Source organism: Schistocerca serialis, chromosome 3 (genome assembly GCF_023864345.2).
Source record: "Schistocerca serialis cubense isolate TAMUIC-IGC-003099 chromosome 3, iqSchSeri2.2, whole genome shotgun sequence".
Taxonomy (NCBI): Eukaryota; Metazoa; Arthropoda; class Insecta; order Orthoptera; family Acrididae; genus Schistocerca; species Schistocerca serialis.
In genome coordinates, this window is record NC_064640.1 from 423,668,020 (window position 1) to 423,690,668 (window position 22,649).

Here is a 22,649-nt window from a genome sequence, read left to right on the forward strand (position 1 = left end):
TTTCTTGAGACTGAGAAGCTTATGTTCATGTTTTAGAAAGCATCACTCATGTAGAACTCAGCTTGCCCTTTTCTCTCATGATATACTGTGAATAATGATGAAGGGAAACAGACAGATTCCATATTTCTAGATTCCTGGAAAGCATTTCACATGATGCCCCATTGCAGGCTGTTACCAAAGCTGCAAGGTTATGGAATAAGTTCACAGATATGTGAGTGGCTTGAAAACTTCTTAAGTAATAAAAGCCGGTATGTGTCCTCAACAGTAAGTATTCATCAGAGACCAGGGTATCATCACAAGTGCCCCAGGGAAGTGTGATAGGATCACTGTGGTTATCTATATACAAAAATTATTTTGCGGACAGGGTGGGCAGTGATCTGTGATCATTTGGTGATGATGCTGTGATGCAGGGTAAAGAATGGAATTTGAGTGATTATGACTTAGACAAAACTCCTAATTGGTGTGATGAATGGCAGCTCACTCTAAATGTAGAAAATTGTAATTTAATGTAGATGAGTAGGAAGAACAAACCTATAATGTTCAGATACAGTATTACTAGGGTCCTGCTTCACACATTCAAGTCATTTAAAAATCTGGGCATAATTTTGAAAAGCGATATGAAATGGAATGAGCATGTGAGAACTGTGGTAGGAAAGGTGAATGGCCAAATTTGGTTTATTGCAAGAATGTTAGGAAAGAGTGGTTCGCCTGTATAGGAGACCGCATGTGGAGGCTGGTGTGAGTACTGTTCAAGTGTTTGCGACCCGTACCAGATCAGACTGAAGGATGACATCAAAGCAATTCAGAGGTAGTCCACTTTATTTGTTACTGGTAGAATCTAACAACACATAAGTGTTACAGAGATGCTTCGGAAACTAAAATGTGAATCACTTCAGGGAATGTGACATTCTTTTCGAGAAACACTATTGAGTAAACTTAGAGAACTGGCTTTTGAAACTGACTGCCAAATGATTCTACTGCTACCATTATACATTGCACTTAATGATCATGAAGATAAGATACGAGAAATTAGGGCTCATAGGGAGGCATATATTTAGTTGTTTTTCCCTCACTCCATTTGCAAGAGGAATAGGAAAGGAAATGATGAACAGTGGCACAGAGTACCCTCTGTCATGCATTGTACTGTGCCTTGCAAAGCATCCATGTACATGTAGATGAAGATATATTTGTCTTGTTCTATGATAGAGGTGAACTTAATATGGAAAAAAAAAGAGTAAGATGATAACATTATTGTTGAACTCTGACTATCACATTGATGGCTACAGCTGCCTCACAGAAGCACTGTCAGGTAAATATCCATAGTTCTCTCTTTCTCTCTCTCTCTCTCTCTCTCTCTCTCTCTCTCTCTCTCTCTCTCACACACACACACACACACACACACACACACACACACACATACAAACAGACACACTATATAATCTGTCTACAGAGCTGATCTATGCATGCTGAGTTTCATGAGGTATTCATGCAAAAATACAGAAAATTTTTATGGCCTGTACATAATATCAAAAGTGGTTTTTTGACAGTGTTAGGATCCTTCTGAAAGTTTTGGAAGAAAGCAATCCAGATTCCAGTCATTTCAGAAATTTACTTTCATACAATCTCAAAACATCCTCATACATCTGTAGCAAAACAGGCTGGGATTCATTCCCATTTTGATTTGTTATTTGCCTATTTAAATGATATTTTTTAGCTTTCTTAATCATCATTAGTGTTAGTGAGAGATGTACTATAAGATAATGCTGTCATTCTCTAATTCTGAGTATATCAGGTGTAACTTTCCTAAATTACATTATTCAGGATAATTTCCTAATTAATTCGAACCATTTCAAGTAACTAGTTCTGCTAAGGCTGAGTTCAATTAACTTACATAATTATTTTCTATCCCAGTCACATTGTTGACATGTAAACAGATGTAATTATTACATTACTGATAAAGTTAGGAAAATAACCCATAGAATTTCTTACAGTATTCATGTAGCTAATTTACAAAATGTGGCAGGAACATCACCACTTCATTAGTTTCCAGGTAATTAACACATCTACATATGGTATTGTTTATTTAGCTGTTTTTGCAGTTTCACCATCAAGAAGACTTACTTCAATTGAAACGCTTTTTCTAACATAAAGTTCAGAGCAAAAATAGTTTTTCTGCACCATTCAAGTAAACTGAGATTTAAAATTCTAATTGCATGTTTTTTTTAAAAAAAAAAAAAAAAAAAAAAAAAAAAAAAAAAAAAAAAAAAAAAAAACCTGATGCAAGCACATTGCTATTCTCATCTAATAGCACTAAGAAGGCCACCAAACTGCACATTTCCATTAAAAACTCAAACAACATTGTAATCCCTCTATGATGGGCTCATGGAATACATGCAAAAATACACATCCACAAAAATATACACTACTCAATACTGTTTCTTCCCATTCCATGGAAGGAATGAGTGCTTATGTTGCTCTGTGTGTCTGCAGGCAGTCTAATCTTGTCTTTGCAGTTGACAATATGTGATACAATGGGACTGCTGAGGACTCTACACATCTTGCAACTAGTCAACATAGCAATTGGGTCCTTAAAGATCAGTATAAAAACATACTTTTTGTAGTTTTTTAAAAATATTATAATTAATTATATACTGTGTCCACAGCTATGTTAAAGCTAAGTATGAATATGCAGACTTTATAATGGCAAAGTGGTCACATTGGTCAGTAGTGTAACTATAATAGAATAAATTATTTGTTTTTAACAACCAACAGCCGATGTAGGAAGCATGACTTCCATCTACATGTTATATAAGCATGTCACACCATGCTAAAATTCTGTCATCTTGGGAATCTGCGTATATCAATGTATCTGTTGATCTGGTCTGAATGATTACAGACTTTGAGACACACAATGTGAACTAGGAAATAGAGTTTCCTCTCTCTGTTTGACAATTAGTTAGGGATTTTCTCTGCTCATAGCTTTCCATGTGAGCGATTTTCTCTGCTCATAGCTTACCACTTGAGAGGCAGCCAACAACCCTGCTGTCAATGATTCTATGGTGGGTATCCATCTACATTTATTTGAGGATATTGTGAGAATTTTAGGGAAGTGTGGTTTATCTATAAAGGAGGCTATGTATAGAACACTAGTGCAACCCAGTTTTAGAACCCAAATCAGGTAGGATTAAAAGAAGACAGTGAAGGAATTCAGACACATGCTGCTAGATTTGTGTAGGTTTGATCAACATGCAAGTATTCCAGAGATACTTTGTGAACTCAAATGGGGAGCCCTGGCGGGAACATGATCTTCTTTTCAAAGAACACTGTTGAGAAAATTTAGGGGACTGGCACTTGAAGCTTATTGCAAAACAATTCTACTGCCATCATCATACATTCATGTAATGACCTTGAAGATAGGATAAGAGATATTAGGGCTCGTGTGGAGGTATATACAGGGTGTTTCAAAAATGACCGGTATATTTGAAACGGCAGTAAAAACTAAACAAACAGCGATAGAAATACACCGTTTGTTGCAATATGCTTGGGACAACAGTACATTTTCAGGCGGACAAACTTTCGAAATTACAGTAGTTGCAATTTTCAACAACAGATGGCACTGCAAGTGATGTGAAAGATATAGAAGATAACGCAGTCTGTGGGTGCGCCATTCTGTACGTCGTCTTTCTGCTGTAAGCGTGTGCTGTTCACAACATGCAAGTGTGCTGTAGACAACATGGTTTACTCCTTAGAACAGAGGATTTTTCTGGTGTTGGAATTCCACCGCCTAGAACACAGTATTGTTGCAACAAGACGAAGTTTTCAACGGAGGTTTAATGTAACCAAAGGACCAAAAAGCGATACAATAAAGGATCTGTTTGAAAAATTTCAACGGACTGGGAACGTGACGGATGAACGTGCTGGAAAAGTAGGGCGACCGCGTACGGCAACCACAGAGGGCAACGCGCAGCTAGTGCAGCAGGTGATCCAACAGCGGCCTCGGGTGTCCGTTCGACGTGTTGCAGCTGCGGTCCCAATGACGCCAACGTCCACGTATCATCTCATGCGCCAGAGTTTACACCTCTATCCATACAAAATTCAAATGTGGCAACCCCTCAGCGCCGCTACCATTGCTGCATGAGAGACATTCGCTAACGATATAGTGCACAGGATTGATGACGGCGATATGCATGTGGGCAGCATTTGGTTTACTGACCTGGAGGGCTTCGTCAATAAGCAGAACTGGCGCATATGGGGAACCGAAAAGCCCCATGTTGCAGTCCCATCATCCCTGCATCCTCAAAAAGTACTGGTCTGGGCTGCCATTTCTTCCAAAGGAATCATTGGCCCATTTTTCAGATCCGAAACGATTACTGCATCACGCTATCTGGACATTCTTCGTGAATTTGTGGCAGTACAAACTGCCTTAGACGACACTGCGAACACCTCGTGGTTTATGCAAGATGGTGCCCGGCCACATCGCACGGCCGACGTCTTTAATTTCCTGAATGAATATTTCGATGATCGTGTGATTGCTTTGGGCTATCCGAAACATACAGGAGGCGGCGTGGATTGGCCTCCCTATTCGCCAGACATGAACCCCTGTGACTTCTTTCTGTGGGGACACTTGAAAGACCAGGTGTACCGCCAGAATCCAGAAACAATTGAACAGCTGAAGCAGTACATCTCATCTGCATGTGAAGCCATTCCGCCAGACACGTTGTCAAAGGTTTCGGGTAATTTCATTCAGAGACCACGCCATATTATTGCTACGCATGTTGGATATGTGGAAAATATCATACTATAGAGTTTCCCAGACCGCAGCGCCATCTGTTGTTGAAAATTGTAACTACTGTAATTTCAAAAGTTTGTCTGCCTGAAAATGTACTGTTGTCCCAAGCATATTGCAACAAATGGTGTATTTCTATCGCTGCTCATTTAGTTTTTATTGCCGTTTCAAATATACCGGTCATTTTTGAAACACCCTGTAGATAGCCACATAACCAACTAGTGAAGCATTAACTGTAGAATTGGAACCATCACACTGTAAAAAAAAAAGGGGGGGGGGAGATAAGGATGTTGTAACTGCAGAACCAGCTGAATTATACCCCCCCCCCCCCCCCCACCCTCCCCACATGCAAACGCACGCGCGCGCACACACACACACACACACACACACACACACACACACACACAAAATTCATTAAAGTCCAAAAAGCAATTATCAGCAACTTCAATGAGAAAAAGAGAACAAAGTCAAACAATAGAAGTTTAGGATGAAGTGACAACAATATTATGAAAAGGATAGATTGTGACTCACTGTATAGAGGAGACACTGAGTCACAGAGGGCACAAAAAAAGACTGCTATACATTTAAGCTTTTGGCCAAAAGGCTTTCTTCAGATGTAGAAAACAAACACATTCACACAAGCAGAGCACACAAACACATGACCCACTGTCTCTTGTTGCAGTGGCCAGACACAGCAGCTGCAGACGGTGGTCATGTATGTGTGAGTTGTTCAACGATGGATTTTGTGTGTGCTTTCTTACTTTGGAAGAAGACCTTTTAGCCAAAAGCTTAAATGTATAGTGCTCTTTTTGTAGTACTTGTCTTTCACTCAACATCTCCCATATATGGTGAGCAGCAATCTATCCTTTAAAATAATACTGTAGAAAATGAGAACAATTTGAGAGGAAACAACTGAAGACTGTAAAGGTTATGACCAATTATCCACTGTTTGTAGTGATGTGCATGTAAGACGGTGGCTGCTTGAGGCATTCAGCACAAAGAGGTATAGAAAATATTTTACAGCATGCCAGTATGTTCTCTGTCTCTGTTCACATCACATGCTCCAGACATTGCCTTCCTTGGTAAATGACAATGCTGCAGTAAGTGGCACACTGAGCCATTGTTTCTACTTCTGAATCTCTCTATAAAAATTTATGTGGTTGGAAAACTTTTGCTGTCACTTCTTAACATAAGGCTTGTTGTGTTTGCTTTATGCCAACCACAATGAAGAGTACAGTGGCTAAGTATTGTCACCATACCTAAAATAACACAAAAAAATCAATGCTAAATGTTCTACCACAATGTGCATGCTCCAGTCAGACATGGTACAATGATGCTGCTGCCTGAAGCTTCATGTGGTACACTGCTCATTGCCCCAGAACCTGCCTTCTTATGTGCACACCACTAGTTTAAAAGATTTTTTATGTCATAAACAATGAGAGACATTCAAGTCCTGCGACTAAACATTCAATACACAGGCAACAAATACTAAAAGTAGACATGCTCCTGAGAAAAACAGAATCAGACGTTTAATGCATTATTGAGCATGGGCTAAATGAAGCAGAACTTTGCAATCTGATAATAAGAGACCATCATCTGATTAATTCTTCCCACAGACCTAAAACTAAGGTCAAAAGTGTTGATATATGCAAAAGCAAAGTGGGGTAGTCTCCAAGATATTGAGTACTGTAAATACATAAACTTGCCATCTTACATAGAAAAAGGTCTTGAAATTATTAGTGTAATGAATGAAAAACTAGGAATTTTCTACTTATATGGTTCTTCAAGTGCTAAAATTACAATATTTCCAGAAAAATTAATATAATTATTATTTAAATTGAAAATGAAAGACATTATAACACCTGGAGACTACACCAAAGACATGGGCAATGAATCAGAAACCAAAGTAAGAATCATAAGAATCATTACTACAGGGCAGAATGAATATAACAATAAATTAACTAAAAAGACCATAAATAACTGAAATTTTATTATGATAATTAAAACCGACACCATAATCACAGATGGCACAAAAATTACTAATATCTTCAACAACAGTTTCACAGACTCTCTACAAAAATTATAGTGTGAAAGAAATCATTAGGGGTCCGAGCATCCTAGAACACTTGAGTAACCATCCCAATCAATGTTCATGGAACCAGTGAGAAAATATAAACTCATAAAAACCATCCAGAGACTAAAATCCTAAGTCTACAGGAGAGTATGTGACTGGGGAAATAGCTGAAGCACTTTCAGATGTAGCAAACTGCTCATTCAGAGAAGGGGCATTTCAAGAAAAATTGAACAAAAACAAAGTATTGCTAATATATAAAAAATGTGACAAAGATCACCCAAATAGCTACAGGTCAGTAAATTTGATACAGGGTTTCTCAAAAATATTAGAGGTGCTGGTGTTCAGTAGATGGATGAGATTCCTAAATGATTAATGGAAAATCTCATATAAGATGTGAAACAAATACTAACAAAGAGATAGAGGGGCTGGCCAGTACTTACCTCAGCTAAGTACAGCCGATAGATACATATAAAACAGAACTGAAAATTTACATTCCTAGCTTTCGGAACTTTGTTCCTTCATCAGGGAGGAGAGAGGGGAAAAAAGGGAAGAAGGGAAAGTGGATTCAGTTACTCACAACCCAGGTTATTAAGCAACAGGGAAAGGTAAACAGGGAGGGTAGCAAGGATGGAGGCATGGTTGTCAGAGGGAAGCCAAAGATATTCTACTGCAAGTACTGTGACAGCTTCAAACCAAAGAGGATGCATACAGAAGTAAAGAGGTATATAGTATAAAGATAAACACAACTATGTAGGATGAAAAGATGTGTGAATGGCTAAAGAGGAAAGGGAAAGAGGAGAAGAGTGAAGAGTGAATGGGAGTGAGGTTGTTTAACGTAGGTTCAGTCCAGGGGGATGGCGGGATGAAAGGATGTGTTGGAGTGCAAGTTCCCATCTCCGCAGTTCAGAGGGACTGGTGTTGGGTGGGAGAAGCCAAATGGCACATACGGTGTAGCAGGTTCCTAGGTCCCTAGAATTATGCTGGAGGGCATGCTCCGCTACTGGGTATTGGGCATCTCCTAGGCAGACAGTTCGTCTGTGTCCGTTCATGCGCTCAGCCAGTTTGGTTGTTGTCATGCCAATGTAAAAGGCTGTGCAGTGCAGGCATGTCAGTTGATAAATGACATGTGTAGTTTCACACGTAGCCCTGCCTTCAATTGTGTATGTTTTACCAGTAGCGGGGCTGGAGTAGGTGGTTGTGGGGGGATGCATGGGGCAGGTTTTGCAGCGGGGTCGGTTACAGGGGTAGGAACCGCTGGCTAGAGAAGGTAGTCTGGGAATATTGTAGAGTTTAACAAGGATGTTACGGAGGTTAGGGGGGCGACGAAAGGCAACTCTGGGTGGTGTGGGGAGAATTTTGTCAAGGGATGATCTCATTTCAGGGGTTGACTTGAGAAAGTCATATCCCTGGCGGAGTAATTTGTTGATGTTTTCGAGGCCAGGATAATATTGGGTGACAAGAGGGATGCTTCTGTGTGGTCTGGGGGTAGGAACATTGTAGTTGGACGGGGAGGAATGTATTGCTCGGGAAATCTGTTTGTGGACAAGGTCTGCAGGATAGTTGCGGGAGAGGAAAGCACTGGTCAGGTTATTGGTGTAGTTGTTGAGGGATTCGTCACTGGAGCAGATACGTTTGCCACGAATACCTAGGCTGTAGGGAAGGGAGCGTTTGATGTGGAAAGGATGGCAGCTATCAAAGTGAAGGTACTGTTGTTTGTTTGTGGGTTTGATATGGACAGAGGTGTGGATGTGAGCTTCAACAAGATGAGCAATACATTCCTCCCCGTCCAACAACAATGTTCCTACCCCCAGACCACACAGAAGCATCCCCCTTGTCACCCAATATTATCCTGGCCTCGAAAACATCAACAAATTACTCCGCCAGGGATATGACTTTCTCAAGTCAACCCCTGAAATGAGATCATCCCTTGACAAAATTCTCCCCACACCACCCAGAGTTGCCTTTCGTCGCCCCCCCAGCCTCCGTAACATCCTTGTTAAACCCTACAATATTCCCAGACTAAATTCTCTAGCCAGCGGTTCCTACCCCTGTAACCGACCCCGCTGCAAAACCTGCCCCATGCATCCCCCCACAACCACCTACTCCAGCCCCGCTACTGGTAAAACATACACAATTGAAGGCAGGGCTACGTGTGAAACTACACATGTCATTTATCAACTGACATGCCTGCACTGCACAGCCTTTTACATCGGCATGACAACAACCAAACTGGCTGAGCGCATGAACGGACACAGACGAACTGTCCGCCTAGGAAATGCCCAATACCCAGTAGCGGAGCATGCCCTCCAGCATAATTCTAGGGACCTAGGAACCTGCTACACCGTATGTGCCACTTGGCTTCTCCCACCCAACACCAGTCCCTCTGAACTGCGGAGATGGGAACTTGCACTCCAACACATCCTTTCATCCTGCCATCCCCCTGGACTGAACCTACGTTAAACAACCTCACTCCCATTCACTCTTCACTCTTCTCCTCTTTCCCTTTCCTCTTTAGCCATTCACACATCTTTTCATCCTACATAGTTGTGTTTATCTTTATACTATATACCTCTTTACTTCTGTATGCATCCTCTTTGGTTTGAAGCTGTCACAGTACTTGCAGTAGAACATCTTTGGCCCCCCCTCTGACAACCATGCCTCCATCCTTGCTACCCTCCCTGTTTACCTTTCCCTGTTGCTTCATAACCTGGGTTGTGAGTAACTGAATCCACTTTCCCTTCTTCCTTTTTTTCCCCTCTCTCCTCCCTGATGAAGGAACAAAGTTCCGAAAGCTAGGAATGTAAATTTTCAGTTCTGTTTTATGTGTATCTATCGGCTGTACTGAGCTGAGGTAGGTACTGGCCAGCCCCTCTATCTCTTTGTTAGGATGGGATTCCTAGAGGGACATAATATTCTGATTGTGGTACAACACAGTTTCCAAAAATTGAAATCTACAGAATCAGTTATATCTAGCCTAAGAATATTTGTTATTGATGCAATAGACAAATGGAGCTCTATATCTGGTAAAGTCAGGATTTCTCTAAAGCTTTTGACACAGCCATCCATCCAGGTCTAATTGAAAAACTTGAATCATATATGTCATGGGTGGGTAGGCAGCACAATAGATAAATCCATAAGTTGGAAACAGAAAACAACATGAGACTACGGAATCAGGATGCAAATCTGAATTCAAGGCTGTTAAGAAAGGTAAGTATTGCACACCATAGTTAAACTTCTTTATATAAGATACTGAACTAAATCAGAAAAACCAAAATATTGTATGCTGATGATATGACATTAGTAAATGTAGAAATAAATCTAGAAACTTTTGAAAGAAGTTCATTTACTTCAACAAATACCAAGGTGCATGGCTCACACCATATGATTCAATAATATCTATAAAACGGGTCATGTTCATTGTGTTCAATAACAAAGAAAATGAAGGTCACAGATATGCACTACCGGTCAAAAGTTTTTGATCACAACTATGGATTTGAGGTTAAAACAGGGATTTTGTTTTGAATATTAGCTGATAATAATAAAAAATATAAAGAAGCAAAGACTAAGGGCCTGTGTTGTGTATTTGACAGGTAGTTCCATAGATGGTTGCTGATGAGTTTCCACAACAACATTGAAGTGCCTTTGCCTAAGATAATTTCATTTGAGAACGCCTCATTCCTTCAGCTGTCTGTGTAGCAATCATTGCACATTAGTTTACAGTACATTATGTGCAACAAGCAGAGGGTTTGTACAGTATCTGTCCTGTCCACCTGTGACATCAGCATCCCCCAAGACAGAACAGAGATACAGGATGCCTTCATCAGAGTGAGTGAAACCAAAGCAGATGTTTACAGTATGATCAAGGCTGCTGTTGGAATGAAAACACAGCTTTGTGTCTCAGCCAACGGCCGCCAGGGCCTGCTACCTGAGCACCATGGATTGACGGCAGCACTTGAGGTCGCGATCAACAAGTGGACTATTCTCCTATGCCACTCAGGTGATCAAAACTAGTCCCAGAAGATCCATCTAGCAACTGGCATATAGCCAGAACACAGCTGGCTAGAAGGCCATTTGACATACCACATGGATATGTAAAGATTTGCCATCCGAGAAACAACATCCATGCACCTCATTTGCTGGTAGTCTCAGATCATTAGGAGTTGCAGCTTTGGACTCTGACTCAAGTGTGTCATGTAACAGTGGTCTGGTTCCTTGGACAACTTTGTGGTAATACTGTGCTAACCAAACTCTAGCAGTTTTTTTTCTGTTCTTTGGTGGTCTTTCTTGAGTGAGAGACTTCTGAGGAAAACATCTTATTTTGGTATTCCTCTGTTATAAGATCCAACATGGGAACTATACTTTGTTTCTTGCTTAAATTGTGTTTTTGTTTTCACTACTTTTTGAGATCAGCAATATTCTTGTTTATTGACTTTTCCTAATAAAAACAGACTGAGAAATAACATTTGCATTTTGATCTGCCACCACACAAACAGCAGTGGTGATGAGTAGGTTTTTTTCAATATTCAAGCGTTTTTTCAGTTGTTTTTCTCCATTGCAGATGATATTCCAGGTTTAGGCGAACCTTCAGCATGAGTCATAGGGCTGTTCAAATGCTTGCAAGAAACAAATGAGCTCATTATTCAGTGATCTCCTCCCCATCCTTGGAGGTTCTGATGCATAGGTCACACTCAGACTCCTCTCTGATAGTGTTCTGTACCTTACCTCCAGCGTTTTCCAACTTTGGCAAAACCACTGAGCCATGTGAAAACTACATGGCCCATTTGGAACACCATTTCATTGCACATAATGCCACTAGTGGTGTAGAATGTTGTGCATTTTTTCTTGCCAATATGGGCTCTGATATTTATCATCTGTTGAAGCAATTTCATCCTAACAAGGAGCCTCATACTCTCTCCTCTGCGGCACTTATATCTACCCTGTTGGATTATTTTGACTTGCAGGTACACATCACACAGGCACAGCACATGTTTTTCTGTTGCCAGAAACGTCCAGTACAGTCTTAGAGGGAATGGACTGCTACTCTTCAAAGTCTTTCCTGTGACTGTCAGTTCTTCAGTGGGAACCCTCACTGCAAGCAGTCATATGGTTCGAACTCATTCAGGACATGATTTTTGTCCATGCCCCAGATGGCTCCATGCAAACAGGTCTTTTGAAACTGAAAGATCCTTCCATCAAAACTTGTTTATCGATTATTAGCACACATGAACAGTCAGTTTGGTCATCTGCCACACTCCAATAGCCAGTACATGTCTTTGCTGTTTGCCTGCCACACATCACAACAACAGCACCAGTGCCAGGTTCCACCACAAAGGCTGCAACCATCCCCTCGGGCTAGGTCCTTGGTCCCCACCTTTGGCCACAAAAGCAACATTTGCCCTCTTATAGTCAATGTTTAGTTGTGCATCAACTATGAGATTGTCATTTCCAGAGGGTGACCTACACAGCCTGTGGGATATAGGGTCATAACGCCAAAGCCTGTCGGTTGTCAACATTGATGGCCTTGGACTACACTACATTAGACCCTCCAGAATCTGTAGGGGGTGAGTCAGACTAAATTCCACCGGTTTTGTACATACAGTCACTTTTTTCAGACACAACGTTGGCTATCATTCTGATAGTGCAGCTAAATGGCACCCTTCTCCTTTTTCAAGTGGATACAGGATCCTCAGCCACCATAATTAATGGGAACGTGCATCACCAGTTGGGCTCGCCACCACTTCATCCATTCACAGCCCCTCAGAAGAGTTACAGCAACATTTTTCAACTACAGGAGTGGCTATCAGCATGGCAGCACAGATCAAATACCTCAGGCATGATGTCATGACATGGATTTCAGTCCTTACTGCCTCCAAGGCTACCAGCTCATTAGGGATGGACCTCTTCCACTCCCTGGACCTTGAGCTACATGACTCCACACCTGCTATCAAGACCTTGTAATTGGACACTAAGTTGCAAGAGCTTCTGGACTCATTCTCAGACATCTTTTTCGACATCTCTCCAGAGGTCTCTGAGTTTGAAGACCATATCGAACTCCTCCCATCAGCAGTTCCAAAGTTCCACAAAGCCCATCCAGTACCATTTGCACTACATTATAAGCTGCAGATAGAGCTCTGTCACCTGGAAGATGGAGTCCTGATGCTAGTGCACCTTTGTCAATGGGCTTCGCCCATCATCATTGCCAAAAAGTTGAATGGGTCTCTTCATATTTGTGGGAATTTTAAAGTCACTATCAATGTATGGCCCATTATTGCCAACTACCCCATACCAAAGGTTGACAACATTCCATCAAAAAAGGTGGGCGGAAAAGTATTTGCCACGATTGCACTTCATGACACCTACCTCCAACTAGCTCTGCATGAGACATCGAAGTCTATCCTTGTCATCACTATGTCTTCTGGGCTTTTTTATTGCAACTGACTCCCATTCAGGGGCACAAGTACCCTGCACATTTGGAGATGCAGAGCTGAGACGTTCCTGGGAACTACCTCAATGACATCTTCATTGCTGGCACTACCACCCCGGAACTGGCAAGGAAGCTATGTACACACTGCCACAAAACAGTGAAGATATATGGTGGCTTCCACCACCAATGGACACTTCACAGCTCAAGTCCATCCTTGGACAGCTGAATTACTTTAGGAATTTTGTTCCCCATGCCTCAGCTCTGGTGGAACCACTTCACCTCCTCCTTCACAAAAATACTCCATGGGGATGGTCTCAAGTTTGTGATCAGGCATTCCAACATCTGAAATCAGCCCTCCTTACACCAGTGTGCTTTCGCCCAAACCTCTCACCTCAGCTGTTGATGCATTGGGTTATGGATTGGAAGCTGTCTTGTCTCACATTGTCAATGGCAACAAAGGCTGAATTGTCTTTCACCAAAACTCTCTGACCTGCACGGCACAACTACAGCCAAATCAAGAAGGAGGCCTTCACCATCATTTTAGGATTTAAGAAGTTTCATGACTTTGTCTACAGCTGCTGCTTCACATTGTTCATGGATCACAAGTCCTTGGTCTCCCTGTTCGGTGCCACTTCAGCCATCCCTATGAGGACTGCTCACCACCTCGAAAGCTGGACATTGTTGCTCACAGAGTATTCATACGACATTCAATACTGGGCCACAACTCTACATGCCAATGGAGCTTCTCTCTCTTGTATCCTGGAGTGGTGGTGGTGGGGGGTGGTGGTGGTGGGGAGGGAGGACCCAGACTTCAAAGCTGATTCAGTTACCTGTTTCCTCTTGGATGGCACCACCACCATCATGGTATCTACATAACCTCTGTACACCAAGAGCGTTGCACGTCACATGGCAGATGACCCAGCACTTTGGATAGTCATACATCACGTCAGCTTATGCAGCCGGAGGTACAAACTTACTGGCAGTGGTGTGATGACTTGGCAGTAGGAGATGGTGTCCTCCTTCTCTTGGGGGATAATGATCACTGCAGGTTGAGCTGCCACCCTCCCTGCACCAGCGGAAGGCCTTACATGTCTGATATTGGCATATTGTCCTCATTAAACGCCTTGCCTGCCAACTTCTTTATTAGAGAGGGATGAATGCTGCCATCACTCACATGGTGACATCATGTACTATGTGTCAAAGTCAACAATTGGTGTCCACTTGCTGCCTGTTTCCTTGGTCTCCAACTGCTTCCCTTTGATCCCACTTACACCTGGATTTTGTAGGTATTTTACTTGGTTTCTCCTGGCTCATCATAGTGGACACTGGCAGTGGATTCCCATATGTCTCCCACATGTCCTCCACATCAGCCACAAGTACCAGCCATGCTCTCTCCCACATCTTTGCCACTGAAGGACTTCGAGGAACAATTGTAACTGACAGTAGCTCTCAATTTATGTCTGCTGAATTCACTTCCTTCTGTGCTACTTCAAGCATCAAATTGGTCCATACGGTGCCATTTCACCCTTCATCCAATGGTTTGGCAGAAAGATTTGTTTGTACATTTAAGACACAGATAGCCAAACTGTGTCAGTAGCACACCCTGGACGATGCTCTCAAATTCTTCCTTACCACCTACTGGTCCACAGTCCAGGATGAATCATCCCTGGCAGAAAAACTTCACATGGCCACCCTCATTGATGACCTGTGTCCATCTGTTCCCGACCCCCACCCCTCCCCCCCACCACCCAGCTCAGAAACTTTTTAATCCCTCTCATTTCTTGCTGCAGGATCCATTTTGGGCGATGGTGTTCACCAGAAACCATCCCCAGCGGGTTGTGGCCACAGTCTTCAAGCTCCTTGGCCACACCATGGCAACTGTCACCCTTGTAGGAGGCACAGAGTACCAGAAGCACAGCAACCAGATCCGCTGCCAGCGTGCTTTGGGGCCAGCTTATCCTCTGCCTCCTCTTCTATTTGACCTCAGGGAAGGTCACTGTCTGCCTTCCAGTACATTGCCACTGCTACTGCTGCCACCTGCAGTATGTCTGGTGGGTCCTCCTGCTATTGCAGCTACACCTATGGAGGTGGATCCACCACATCCTGCTGCACTGGCGTTATGATCAACAGCTGATCTGAGGTCCAAGGTCGAGATGAGCCTTCACATTTATTTCTCCTGGAGAGTGGTGGGGGGGGGGGGGGGGGGGGGGGGAATGCAGCATCTCTCCCGTCTGCCTGTGACATTGGCATCCCACATGACAGAACAGAGATTCGGGATGCCTTCATCACTGTGAGTAAAGCCAAAGCAAATTATTACATATTTCTGAGGTCACTGCTGGAGATGAAAACACAGCCTCTTGTCTCAGCCAATGGCCACTAGGTCCCATTGACCAAGAACTGTGGATCAACATCAGTGCCAGGGCTCCTGATCTACAAGTCAACTACTTTCCTATGCTACTCATATGATCAAAACTAGTCCCAGATGATCCAGTCACCAATCAATCTTGTAAGATAGCACACAGCCAGCCAGAAGGCAGTTCAACACACTGCTTGGACTTGTAGGGATCTGCCATCCTGGCCACAACATCCATGCAACTCGTGTACTGGTAGTTCTGGATCGTCAGGAGTGGTAGCTTTGGACTGTGGCTCAAGAGTGTCATGGAACAGTGGTCTTGCCTTGCTGGGCAGCTTTGTGGTAATGCTATGCCAAGCACTCTCTATTTTGTTTCGAGTGAGAGACTTGTGAGGAAAACATTTTATTTTGGTATTCTTCTGCTATAGGATGCAACATGGGATACATATTTTGTTCCTTGCTTAGTTGTGCTTTTATTTGGGCTACTTTGTTGACATTGGCCATATTGTCATTACTGGCTTTTCCCAATAAATATAGATTGAGGAATATAATTCGCATTTTGTCTCTGCTACCATAGATACAGTAGTTTGTATGCCTGCTGAGGTTCATAACATATTACCACCTAATGAGACAGGAGCAGGAGTCTGGAATTGAAAAATATGCTGTAATGGTAGCTTGGTATCAGGAAGACTATTCTAGTAAGGCAGCAGCAGAAAAGTTGACATAGTTCAATCTACAGTGGCGTATACATTGCAACAGTTGAAGCAAACTGGTTACAATGTAAGTGTTTCTTGATCTGTAAGACCCTGAATAATATCATACTGGGAAGATCAATTTATGCATGTACAAATTAACCATCAGAGGACTCATTCTACACCTGAAATTTGTGAGCAAGTACATAGTATGCAAGCAGCTCCAATCTCTCTCTCAACAATGCTACGCTGTCCTTGTAAACAAGGCTTGAAGGGCTGCATAGTGGGCAAAATATCTTAAATATGCAAACATAATATGGTTAAAAGATAGCAATGGTTGCAGTAGCATAAAAACTGGAGCATGCAGCAATGGTCTAAGGTGTTGTTCACAGGCAAATCTAAGTTTGAAATATTTGGAAGCCATCACCAACTGTTTGTTAACTGACTTTGTAGAGAATGTATGAAGAGTCAGTGTGTGATACAAATGGTGAAGTATTGTGGAACGTAAGTCATGGTCTGGAGGTGTTTTGTAGGTGATAAATTCAGTGATCTAGTTAGAATTAATGGAACATTAAAGAAGAAAGGATACCACAGGAGAGTGATCAACAAAGCAGTTCCACCTGCCAAGAGATTTACCAATTGTGGGTTTATGCTGCAGCAGGACAATGATCCCAAACATGTCTATAAACTGTATAGAGGGTATGTCAATATGAAAGAGAAATGTAAGAATCTGAAGAATATGATTTAGCCTAGACAGTCACCTGGCTTAAACCCCATTAAAATCTTATAGGAAGCACTTGATTGAGAGGTTAGGAAAATGAGGTAGTCTAATTTTGAAGATACATAGAATAATTTAAGTATATGCTGGATTAAAATATCTGCAAAAGCACTACAAAATCTTACATCCAGAATGCTAAGAGTTTGTGCAGATCTTCTGTGGGTGAAGGGTGGATACTTTGAAGAGGCTAAAATCTAAACCATACTATATTCTACTTAATGACACAGAGAGAAAACACTTACTTTGTTCATCTATTTAGTTTTTACAATGTATTTGCACAAAACATAAAATACATGGTTCTTATCAAGGGTGATCGAAAACTTTTGACCAATAGTGTATTTATACAGGATGAACATTAATAAAATAAACAAACTGCAGGGACATATTCCTGACTGGAAATAGGTCCTATGAACATGCATCTACAAATGCATCATTGCCATGGTAGATAGTGCTGGGAAATGAAAGTTCTTCTGACCATGTGCCGTATTGTGTTGCAGGCTGTGTGATTGACCCAGTGTACTATTAGCAGCAGAAGGCCCAGTATTCATGTTGGGAACACCACATCACACAACACTTCAAGCCCTTTTTGGGCATTTGTGTGATCATGGGTCATTTTAGAGAGACAAATGAGCAGGAAGGCAGCAGACTGTGTGAACATTAGATATGGACGACTGGTTTCTACCTCTTCAGCATTTCCATCTGTGTGGCCATACACAAACACCATCTTGGGTTGTCCCCAATATGAATACCAGACCATTCTGCTGGTTACTGTATGCTGCACCAATCATACAGACTGCAACACACAAGGGACACATGCCACATGGTAAGAGGTAATTTCATTTGTCAGTGCCATCTAAAGTGGCAACAATGCACTTACAGGCACATGTTCATAGGACCTTTTTTCCTCCATTTCCAGTTAAGAACCCATCCGTACAGTTTGTCAGTTTTATTAATGTACATCCTGTAGATGAGAAATGACTGAAAGAAGGTACCTGTGCAAAACTTTTGGAAACTGTGTCAGAAAATAAGCTCCAATAGAGAAAATGTTTAGACAAAGTCTGCTGTAATTTAAACACTGTAATGTGCATTATGAAACAACTTCTCCAGTATACCAATAAACAACTTGTGGGTATTGTATACCATGGCTCTTTTGAACCATACTTACAGTATGGAATTATTCTGTGGGAAAGCTCCACTAGCAATAACAGAAATGTGATCCAAGGGAGAGTATTGTAGAGATGCTGAAGAAACTGCACTTGGAAACAATTGAAGGTAAATGAGATGCACATGGTCCCAAGAACACCAATTTACAAATGTTCAAGAACAAGCTTTAATTGATGTATCTAGGAATACACACGAGATGTTAATTTTTAATGAACTGATTATAAATTATAAGTTCAACACACATTCATTCAAAATTGCAGTTTCAGTCTTTCTTTCTAATGGCAAAGTTATTATTACTATTATTATTTTGGAGACACATGTCAAACTTACAGATGCCCACAGGAATCACAAAGAAAAGATTAGACTAACTACAGCATGCACAGAGGCATTTACATAATAAGTCTTCCCTTGCACCATATTTGAATGGAAGAGCAAGAAGTCCCAGAAACAGGTAGACATAGAAAAAAATTTCTTGCAAAAATTGTCAATTAGATGTACTTCCCCTGCCTCTCTCTGTCCATCTCCTCATACCCCCTCTCCCTATCCATCTGTTCTCCACCCCCCCCCCCCTCCCCCACCCACTTTCTCTGACCATTTTGTTCTCCCATTGCTCTCTGTCCAGCCCTCTCCCGCTGCCCTCCCTCCCACTCATCTCTGTCTGTCCATCTCTTCTTGTCCCTCTCTTTATCTACCTCTGTGTCACTTCCACCCCTATGGGAGCTAGAGGGTTCTTACACACTCAGTGTTCTTTCCAGATAATAAGCTTTATGTGGTCCAAGTCTGGTTGAAATTAATCCAGTAATTTAGGAGGAGATGTGGAACATACATACATACATACATACACTGATGAAACCTTCTCAGGCTTCCATCTGGGTAGCTGCATCACAAAATCCACGACATTTTGATGAGTGTCATTCTCATCACCTTCTGGTGAAGATGACACATCGCTATAAGATAATGAGAATGATACTCATTGAAACGTCGCGGATTTTCGATGCAGCTACCCGGATGGAAGCCCGAGAAGATTTCATCACCAGTATACACCAGGAAAGCCTACATTCACATACATACATTCATACATACCTCCATGTGTATATATAACAATAGTTTGTCTAATAATAGGCAATATATTACCAAAAAAAACCTGCAGCTATCCATTCATATGACAGAAGAAATAAAGACCAGTTGAGAAGTGTACCACAAAGAATGAGAGTTGTTGAACGCAATCCTTGATACTCATGTGTACAATTGTTAAAGCATCTAACTAAGAATCTGTGGGATGGTATGACTAAGAAAATAATCTGGAAACTCAATAAGGATTATTTAGTGCAAAAAGAATTTTAAAATGTAGACAAGCATATTTTTAAACAAATGGGAATGTTTTATTATCATTAATTATATATTGTAGTTACCTGGGTTAATGAATGTATGAAAGTAATATTTATACCTAATATATGCATATGGAATGAGAAAATAACAGCAGTAGTGAAAGCTGTGGGATGGTAATGGAAAAGGTTTTTTTTAAAAAAAAAAAAATACATAGAGCAGTTAGATAGTATAAAAACATGTAATCCAGTATTAGGAGTAGCAACAAAGAGCTGTGGCACAATAGAAATAGGATATATTATTCATATTTCAGTGAATAACTTTACAGATTGACTTACAATATGCATTATATCATTGTTAATACTAACATCAGTGTATCACAAAGTTGTAGTGTTCATTAAAAAAAAAATCTGTGTATCACAAAGTTGTAGTGGTCATTAAAAAAAAAAAAAAAAAAAAATACAGGAATGAACATAACTATTAATTATTTCTCAAGTGTTCTGAAAAGTGAAACTCTCATTTTGAAATGAACTCACCAAGGCGTGCTGTTCCAATAGGCAAAAGTCGTTCTGTCTGCTTGGGAATATCAATTTGCCATGGCAGCTGCTGTGCTAGCATGTTTATGTTTGTCAGTTCATACAAGCATTTTTGCTTTCCAAGTGATCTGGTTATAGAATTGTACTGCTGATTTTCTGTGCTATTGTGACTGCATGCTCTGTACAACAGAAAAATATCATCAGATGTTATAATTCAAAAGCTAAAAAATTTAATTTCATTTAATTCATTAAATCAATTTGTATATTAAGAGAAGGGGCAAATCCACACCTTCTGGTCATATGAGGAACAAATCAGAATAGAGAACATCGTTTAACAATATGAGTGAACATTGTGAAAAATTATCAAATAACAAGAAAAATCATGTAATATGTTCAGTACTAAAAGATTTTTTATAGTTGGAAGTACAATGGAAGAAATTTTGTCATGATGATCTGGTACTTATACATACTTATATGATTCAGGAGTTGTGACTGCAGAAGAGTTACACATGGTAACAACAGAATTGTTAGTATTATTAGATGACTTATTTGATTGTTGATGGGTAGAATTTCCTGAATTGAATGTCAGCAATGGTTTTAAGTTCCCATGTGCATTTTGTTTTCCACTGTAATTTGCAAGATTCTGAAAAAAATACATACAATTAAAAACAATTTATTTGTTATTACAGCCAGTAAAAATTTGTAGTTTAGACTGGTGCATTTAAGATGAGTAATAGAAACTCTATAACCATAAAGTAGATCAAGTAGTACAGAAACTAGTAGTTTCAATATATTTTACACTTTTCAAGTAGTATAATAAGTTTCTTGATACTACTGCAATTTGTTTGGCAGCCTTGGCATTTGACTAGTTAAAACAAATAATAAAGATAGAAACAAGTTAATTCATCCATTACACAGAAGACATTTCTAAAAATGTGGCAGTGAGGAGTGAATCAGTATCATATTGATACCATACCAATTCCAGATTTGCAGTTTGCTATTTGTGGCCTACCCTTAATAACAATATTGTGTAGATCAATGGTAGTGACTACATACACACTATCACTACATAAGCAGTATAAGAATATGAAATATTTTTATATGGGTGCCTTGAACTTTTGGAGTCAAATTTCACATTAAGTCCTAATTGTTTACCATTCTAAAATATGTTTCAGCAGTTGGAATCTTAGAATCCAGCCCCAGTCAGCTAGAGACAAATTTCACATCAGGCCCTAATTGTTTACTGTTCAAAAATACATTTCACCAGTTAGCATCCAGTCCTTTGAAATCTTATCAAGTTCTGAAGGAATATATGTTCCACTGTTTCAGACAGTACTTCCTTATCAATAACTGCAATGTATGCAAAAAGTCTGAAGTTACTATTAGCCTTTACCTCTAGTAGACTGTCACAGCACACTGTGTCCTAAGTGCAGTTGACTGCAACAGCAGTTCAGTGTCAATGTGCCAGTGATGTGGTCAGCTTCTGTAGAAGTTCTGAGACTTAGGCAAAACTTAGCTTTGATGATACATCCAGTCATTAGAATGGAGTGCTGTTCAAGACAAAACATGGTGTGTAAATACCTTTTGGCTTCCAATGAGATAACACATACACTCATCAGCAAAGCCAGATTCAGAAAAAGATGATTCTTTTGCACAGATTTTCTAACCCACACATGCTCATTCCCAGTATTCACAATCTATAATTGCTGCTACAGTGCCTACAATGTGCAGAAAACAAATGTGTTGTCTATGGCCAAAAGCTCAGATAAATGCAAATGACTGCTGTCTATTTTACTGTTGATTTCTTGTATATACAAAAATTGTTGGAAAGATTTGCCAGGAAATAAATAATAACAATATGTATTAATTAGCCAATTTTGAGGCAAAGACAAATTGAAGACTAAACAAGTGGACTTATTATTGCATCTTATTCTCTTATGTGATGCATAAAAAAGATAAAACTCAGTGAACATTTGTCAACAGACCCTGTGTTGCACATATCAATCAGTAGTAGAATAGATTTATGGGCAATATGTTGTTTAACATAGGTGATATAGATAAATAAATGGGCATATTCGCACATAAGGTAAAGAACAGATGACAGTTTGAACAAGATAGATGGCAACAAAGATGGACAGAGGATTACATAAGAAGGACTAATGGCCACATGGGCCAATATAACAACAAAAATAAACATTTTTGAAAATATCATGTAACTGAATAGACAAAAAAATCTATTCACCAAGCAGTGGTAGGAGAATACACATACAAAGGTACTTGAATTTGCAAACTTTTGGAGCGAGTGGCTTCTTCTTCCAGCCGAAGGGTTGAAGTGGAAGGATGTCCGGTAAGTCTCCCCTGACCTGGGGTTCTGGGTGACTTTCCTGAACTCACCCAATTTCCTAAACCTCATTTTCCTTCACCCCTCTTCCTACCTCTTTATCCTACTGCTAGAAGATGGAGACACTGGCTCTGGAAGCTTGCAAATTCAAACACCTTCATATGTTTACTCTCCT

The 22,649-nt window shown here is 40.6% G+C and overlaps 1 protein-coding gene across 1 annotated transcript in view; it reads right to left on the reverse strand.

Annotated features, from left to right (window-relative positions):
• Nucleotides 1-22,649, reverse strand: part of LOC126470304 (protein unc-79 homolog) — an 857,658-nt gene that overhangs the window by 328,175 nt on the left and 506,834 nt on the right. Inside the window, exons 32-33 of the mRNA XM_050098074.1 lie at nt 20,604-20,776; nt 20,134-20,312 (exon numbers count right to left, since the gene is read on the reverse strand). Coding sequence (XP_049954031.1) covers nt 20,134-20,312; nt 20,604-20,776 — 352 coding nt within the window. The remainder of the gene's footprint in view (nt 1-20,133; nt 20,313-20,603; nt 20,777-22,649) is intronic.